The 8,125-nt window shown below is 38.0% G+C and overlaps 1 protein-coding gene across 1 annotated transcript in view; it reads right to left on the bottom strand.

The window, feature by feature from the left end:
• Positions 1–6,612: 6,612 nt before the first annotated feature.
• mbo (Nuclear pore complex protein Nup88) overlaps positions 6,613–8,125 on the bottom strand; it is a 282,207-nt gene continuing 280,694 nt past the window's right edge. Inside the window, exon 12 of the mRNA XM_067781281.1 lies at positions 6,613–6,800. Coding sequence (XP_067637382.1) covers positions 6,737–6,800 — 64 coding nt within the window. The 3' untranslated portion in view covers positions 6,613–6,736. The remainder of the gene's footprint in view (positions 6,801–8,125) is intronic.

Genomic DNA, 8,125 nt, shown 5'->3' with positions numbered 1-8,125 from the left:
CCTCTTATCAAATTGTATTTGAATCTACAAATAGGTAGCTATATAAGGCAACAAAAAAATTTAGTAGGTCTTGCTTGGTTCAAAAGATATAGGGCAATGTAGGTGAAGGGTCATTTGTGTACTGATAAATTCATATTTTCGCCTTAAAGGGTCAATGCTGCAACTTGATATCCAATTATGGATTAATCTAGAGGCACGTACGTATATATTGCAAAAACAAAAACTTTATTTGGCTTGGTTCAAGAGATATACACAACTTTACAATTGTCATATGAGTAATTTGCACTTGGAACATCTGCCTAAAAGTATGCAACGTTCGTTTTGAATTAGTGGAAGCAACAAAATTTGACACACACACACACGTAGCATTGAAAATTTTCTGCTTTTATAGTTCTGCGGGCCTGGTAATTCATCAATGTGATCAATGTAGAAAAACGAAAAATGCGAATGGAAAAAAATTTTACGCGGCGACGACGGCATTTTTTGATCTGTGTGTGGGTTTTAGATGATAAAAGTGTCCCATCCATTTTTTGTTTAGTGCAGAAGATGCAAACGCGCTTTATCAATTCCACAATACACTTCCGAAGCATTCTGCTACCTGCTTTCCACCATATCCCGGAACTATCAATTAAAATTGTAGCGTCACCGCGGTGGGCTAAGCCTGAGCATCGAGCAAAAGATCTGCTTTGACGACGTGGAACCCTATAAGTCTTCTTGCCGTCAAAAGTCGGGCAAGTAAAAGTCATGGATAGATCATCGGGTTCCTGATCCCTTGAAGATCAGTGTACAGGCGTGTAACCAGTCTAAATGAAAGCTTCATTCTGCAAGCACCTTGAGAAAATTTCGGCAAAGAAAAGTTTCGATATATGCCGTTCGGAGGCGGCATAAAAACTCAAGCGTGGATCGGTCTAAATCTCCTCTGAGTCTTGATCTTGAGTTATTTACTGACGGTAAGTAGCGCAATCTGGCGCGTTGTGTGACCGCAAGTAGTCTTTAGTCTTCCGACCTTCCTGGCAGTGTGCAAAGTCGTAAGGCGACGGAGCCGCAATATATATGCGTATTTCATAGTACGTACCCGCTTTAAATTATCACTGCTGTATGCAGCTTCTACACACCGGTACAACTACAAGCTCTGGTAAATTTTCAGGCCAGCGGCTTGTTTAATAAATTGGGAAATCATATTCACCGATTCCGAAACCTACATATTTCTTGTGCTGAGTTTGGTAGCCACTACTTAACATAAACGCTTTTGCCACTTCAATGCGAAGAAACAGGCAAGGCGTTTCATTATTAACCCATCTTCGGCCGCTACAAGAACCCGCTGTAATTTATCAATTTCCTTTTAAAGCAGGGCTTTTATGACCATAATAAAGAAAATTAAACAAAAAAAAAATCCGAACAACCTTTTTTTAGATATGGGTTGGTCGAAAATTCGACCGCTGGCCGAAAACGGTCTAGTATGCAAAAAAAAACTCTATTTTGAAAAAAATTTAGCACACAAAGTCAATTTATTTCATTTTATTTCTAGTAAAAGTATTTTTTGATGTGACATTGATAGATACATCAGCTTAAAATTCTTTATGATAATCATCAAAACATTTAGTATGTAAATAAATATTTGATTTTTTCCAAGTGAAAATAGCGTCTTTTTTGCATAACTTACATCGCCGACATTTGTTTTCAATGCTTTTCATGACGGCGTGTACTCTTTCGTTGCTGCGAGGAAGATTTGACGGATGACGTATATCCTCGTCTTTATCTTCATCTCCATCCTCATCCTCGTCGTCATCTTCATCTTCATCATCACCCTAATCCTCGTCGTTATTGTCGTAAGTCAATAATTCGGTTGTGACTTTGGAACGAAAATCAATTTGTGAAAGTGGTTTCGTCTTTTCGATTTTTGATATCATACAGTGGAGCTTCCATTCATTGACAATTGCGCTACCAAGAGCGTTTGTCCATATTAGCCACCACCATTTCTTTCCTCGTATACATATTCCGTAATTTGCCATCGCATTATCATGAAGGTCCACACCACCCATGCCGTGATTATATTGTTGAATAACTTCTGGCAGTGGGATTGTTATAGTCTTTTTTGCTTCCGACAATACCATTTAGCGGAAACAATTGGTGCGACTGTGGTGTTATTAGTTATAACTTTGACAAAGGCATTATCGTTCCACCGAACAGTCAATATTTCCTGGTTATGATCCAGTTACTGGTCAAATGTTCCGCGCATTTCTTTTTATAAACAAATCTATGTTTTAGGAACTAACTAAACTCTATATTTTCTAGTCATGAAATCGGATCAATAAATTAACACTTAGTTTCAGAGATATGAGAGTCCAAAGTTGGTGGTCGAAAAATCGACCAGCGGCCGAAAATGGGTTAAACGGTTTTATTTAGCTTGACTTGACAGGCTGCACGGCCGTTGTGAACGAATTTTGTACTTGAAATTTAAGTAACTTCCCGATAAGCTACAAGCTTGAAACTTGGAATATAGTTCAGAACCCGATGACAATGCAATAATAAAAAAAAAAAATCGCCGCTAGGTGGCGCAGGATCGAGATATTCGAAAAAATCGTATTTCTGGTCCGATTTGGCTCATATTTGGAACACATAATACATACAAGAATAGAAATCGGCCTATAAAAAAAAATCACCGCTAGGTGGCGCATGGATCGAGATATTCACAAAAATCGTATTTGCGGCCCGATTTGGCTCATATTTGGAACACATAATACATACAAGAATAGAAAGCAACCTATGAAAAAAATCGCCGCTAGGTGGCGCATGGATTGAGATATTCACAAAAATCGTATTTGTGGTCCGATTTGGCTCATATTTGGAACACATAATACATGCAAGAACAGAAAGCGACAGGGATCGAGATACTGAATAAAATCGAATTTGTGGTCCGATTTGACTCATATTTACAACACATAGTACATACATGAATAGAAAGTGAGATATGAAAAAATCGCCGCCAGGTGGCGCAAGGATCGAGATAGTCAAAAAAATCTTATTTGGGGTCCGATTTGGCCCATATCTGGAAGAAATATTTGACATACAGAAATAGAAACCGCTTTAGTAAAAAAATATCACGCTAGGTGCCACAAGAATTGAGATATTCAAAAAACTCGTACTTGTCTGTCAGATTTAGCTCATTGAACAAATATTATATATAGTTCGGTAGATGTGACATCAAAATATTTTGGAGCACATATGATCAAATTTCGTTAGTGCAATTCTAGTAAAAAAATTCATTTCCCGGTAGAAGTGACGTCAACATACTTTGGAGCACATAAGTTCAAATTTTGCTAGTGAAATTTCAGTCAAAAAATTCAATTCCCGATAGAAGTGACACATTTTTGTAAGTTAAATTCAAGGAGACAACATGGTCACGAATAATAAGAAAACGAAAACATTCAAAAATAAAAAGGAAACTGCAACCCAAAGAAAAAGAAGGGTTGAAAAGGTGAAACAAAAATTTAAAGCAAATTGTGCATCAGAAACATCTGAGCAGCGTGAGGCCAGGTTAGCAAGGCAACGCCAAAGCCAACGTGGCGCTGAGTCGAGTAAAGTCTTTGGAAGGACTATGTATTGAGGAGTTAGATTGTAACAAATTGTCAGGAAACAGTCCTTGTAATAATGAGGCACTAATTGAACTAAATAGACTGAGAAATATTGGGCAATTAAATAAAAACTAAAAAGTTGAAAATTAAATAAATAAAAAAAAATTTTTAAGTTAAACGGTTTTATTGAAAGCAATACTTACATTAAGTAATAATAATACTAAAAGATAGAAAATAAAATAATTAAAAAAAATTTTTTTAAGTTAAACGGTTTTATTGAAAACAATACTTACATTAAGTAGTAATAATACTTAAAGATAGAAAATAATTAGGTAGGTCCTAGGTACTAGTCATCACACTCCTCATCAGTCTAGGGCGTTGATCAGACAATTAAATAAAAGCGTTGGATGCGTCAAATTTCTATTGATAGTCATATACAAGACCAACAGAACCTTAATCAGGTTATGCTACGCCTCACAATTTTAGAAATTTCACGCGCCCAACGCTTTTATTTAATTGTCTGCTCAACGCCCTAGATTGCTAAGGAGTGTGATAACGGGTGTGTGTGTCAAATTTTGTTGCTTACTCTAACTCAAAACGACCATTGCATACTTTTAGGCCAATCTTCCCAAATTACTTATGACTATTGTAAATTTGTGTATATCTCTTGAACCAAACCAAATGACAAATTTTTTGTTTTTGCAATATATACGTACCTACCACTAGATAAGACCATAATGTGATATAAAGTTCCATCTTTAACCCTTCAAGGCCAAATGGAGTTTATTGGCACACAAAAGACCCAATACCTACATTGCCCTTTATCTTTTGAACAAAGCCAGACTTACTTAACTATTTTGTTGCGTTGCATAGCTACGTCTTTGTAGATTAAGATACAATTTGGTTCAAGCTTCCATCATTAACGGTTCAAGCGTTACGAGCGATATCCGGTTTATCGACAACTACTTACGACTAAACAGACAATTGTGTATATCTCTTAAATCAAGCAAAATTTCAAAATTGTTTTTGTTGCATTATATAGCTCCCTACTTGTAGATAAAGTCTCAATTTTATTCAAGGTTCTATCGTTTAAGACTAAACCGCCAAGTGAATCAATCGGTTTTTCGTTAACAATTGTGCACTTGTGCATATCTTTCGAACCAATAACGGTGGAACTATGCATCAAATTGTGCCTCGATCTACGAGCAGGTACCTACATTAGACTGGGTCGATTTATCAACCGATATCGCACCATCGATTTTTCGATAGGATTTGGGCTCAGGAAAAAAAAGTTCCACTACGCATACCCAAGCAAATAATTTTCGAGCCTGCGAAATTTCATCGATTTTTTATGCATTTTTTTTATTTTCAAGGCTCCAGATCATTCTTTATGTATTTTTTTCGTGTCAATTGGCAAACGCAAAATTGGTAAATGCAGTTTTTTGGAAAAAAAATTCTTTTATGGAGATTTAGAAGAATTTTAATCGAAAAATCGTCCATACAAATCGACCCAACCCAACTTATATAATGCAATAAGAAAAGTTTTGAAATTTGGCTTGGTTCAGGAGATATACACAGTAATCGCTTGAATCGTTTATATTAGAACTTTGAAACAAATTGCGGACCAATCTACATTTAGGTACAATGTAATGCAAAACAAGAGTTAACAAAATCTTGCTTGGTTGAAGAGATATAGGGTAAATTAGGTGCTGTGTCATTTTTTACCGATAATTGCCATTTTTACCTTGAAGGGTTAATGAAAGAAGTTTATGTGAAATTGGGGATTAATTCACAAGTGGGTACCTACAAAAAATAAAAGATTGTAATTTGGCTTGGCTCAAGAGATATACACAAATCGACAGTAGTTATCGATAAGCCGAATAACCCACTTAGCGCCTCTACTGTTAACGATACAACTTTTATGGAACGACACTGGGAAGTAATACAAACGCGGTGCCGTAGTAGACGACGATTCCCAAAAGGTTGATATCCCGTACTCCACAAAAGGACGGCTGCTTTGCGACAGTGACAATTATTGTCGTGTGGTGGAGTGATGGTTCCATCGCCAGTGATGTGGTTTATTAATATCATCTCTTTCGTAATTTAACAACGAGGAGGAAGCCGATGTGTGCTTCTTTTTTGTTGTTTCTGTAGAAATTCTTCCAAGTTACAAAACCTTCCATCATCCGCCGGATTTTCTGTAAGAATTTTTCGGCATTACTACTTGCAGCCAACGTCTCAAGCTCCTCTTCTAGCTATGAGAGTTTCTCTGTACTCTTCGCGTCACGATAAGATTCTATTTTCCAAGCCGGTGTTGCACACCTCATTACCATATTTCCGAGCTCGCTGATATCCTATAATGTCCAGTAATATGTGGTGCGTAGGAAATGGCGCAGTACGTAGAAACTGGTGCTACGAGGGACCATATTTCTAGTTACGTCGCAGTCGATCATACTCATCGCGTTGGTGCAGAAGACGCTAAATTTTTAGAACGAGGAACCCAAAGTGTGAAGCCCTAGCATGAAAATCGAAAAGCGCGATTTCAATGCTTTGGTTCACAGTACCTAGAGGTGACGTTTTTTCTATCACAGCATCAACACACCGATTACGTTTTACGTTTCACTTTTCCCGGCAACTGTGAGAGCTGTTACGGACCCTATTGTGTTCCTTTGGTCCATTAATCGCTTTTCCTGTATGGCGGTGATGCCAGCATTTGCATTCACAAGTTTAACATTTCTGGGTACATGACCTCAAATTATATTCCAAGCGAACAATTGCATACGGGATTAGTAACGAGTTACACATTTGTAGAGCTGGCCCCTTAATCAAATACAGGCCGTCGTTTGAAGCCGCACCTCATGGTAAACGGACGCTGAAAACTTCGCTGGGTTCTTATGCCGAGCAAGTATCCTACGCGAAGTGTTTGTTACCTAGATTACGCACGATGCGAATGAAGACGAAAGACTTGGCATTGGACATGTCCGCAAAACTGGGGCTGCTTGGCTGAAAGTAAATTTTACATAAAAATGACTTTGAATAAAGATATTATACTCTTTTTATTAAAGGAAACTTATAAAGCGGCTTGTTCTTTTGCCTTTAATATATATATATAATTGTTATTGTTAATATTAGAACGTGAAGGCCGTTTCCTTAGGACGAACTTAAACTCCAAGTTGTTGGTTGATATGCTTGACATCACGAATTTGCAAATCCACCTCGGCAGCGCTGCAAAGCAAAAACCAAAAAAATTTACAGTAATCATATTGATAACAATAACAATGAATAAAATAAAAATAAGGACAATCATCAATCCCATAAAACCGTTTTTGAGAGTATTGCTGTGAGCAACTCGCTACCGGAAGTTGTTCTTTGCTGTTTCGCAGTTTGAATAACTTTTAGTTCGTACTGTACAACTGGAACCCAGCACAGGGTGAATAAAACATTTTCTCTCTTTAGTTTTCGTGTGGGGTTTATGTCTGGGATAAGCTACTGAAGCAACAGGATGCCTATAGGTAAATAGGAAGTCATAAAATTTATAGAATTCTTACAAAAACTAGTTTGGCGACTGTTGAAGTACAAGTTATTTTAATTATTAGACTTCGACGCACTGCGACTTTTGTTTAGTCCTACTGTGATGGACCTTTCAGCTTCATACTTTAAGTGGACGCTTTTAATGGCGCTAAGTACCTCTTAAGGCTCTTTACTCCATATCACGAATTGATTAAGGGTCACACGATGGGAGTCTCAACCTTGTCAGAGCAACGCATTCGCAGAGAGAGCGTTTTATTTTCCAGCTCATAAAACCTACAGATGTCTGTATTGTATAGATTTAACTTACTGAGGTGATATCGTAGATTACAATGTCCCATATATTACCGATGGAAGACTTCGTAAATCCTTTTTGCTTATATTAAAGAGTTTGGTTGGCTCATACTTACGTTGCTGGGAGAGAATTTGGTCTGTCTTTACCCTGGGCATTCAATCCACGTTGTATGAACTGCTTTGTTTCCCAGTTACTTATGGCATCCCTAGTATGTGCCTGTGTGAGTCCACAGAAGGGCTCTGGACCAAAGAACGCTATATATGAATTTCCCTGTTACCTTGTTGTTGTTGTAGCGATGACACTCCCTGAAGGCCTTGGGGAGTATCACCGATGTTGATGGTCTTTTGCCGGATGCAGACCCGGTATGTTCCGGTAACAAGCACCATAAAGGTACTACCTCGACCATCTCGGGAACGACCACATGAAACCTTCGAGGCCATACCGCCCTTCCACCCCCTAGATCCATCAGGAGGTTGGGGTCGCCAGCCCTCGGCTGTTAATGAAACAGGATTCGACACGCGTAGGTGATGTTGACAATTGGGTTGGAGAAGCTATATATTGCGCGGGTATATTCTAAGCCCCCTAACCCGTGGAGGTTCCTGTTACTTTCATATGCCCTGTCGAGTTGTTGTTGTACTGATAAAGCCAATAGGAAGCATATGTGACTATTGGCTTCACAACAGTGTTAAATGTCTAGTATACACTTTTGAGAGATAGCCCGCATGTT

The sequence above is a fragment of the Eurosta solidaginis genome, chromosome 4 (genome assembly GCF_040869045.1).
Source record: "Eurosta solidaginis isolate ZX-2024a chromosome 4, ASM4086904v1, whole genome shotgun sequence".
NCBI classification, from domain to species: domain Eukaryota; kingdom Metazoa; phylum Arthropoda; class Insecta; order Diptera; family Tephritidae; genus Eurosta; species Eurosta solidaginis.
This window is presented reverse-complemented; position numbering and strand designations above follow the sequence as displayed.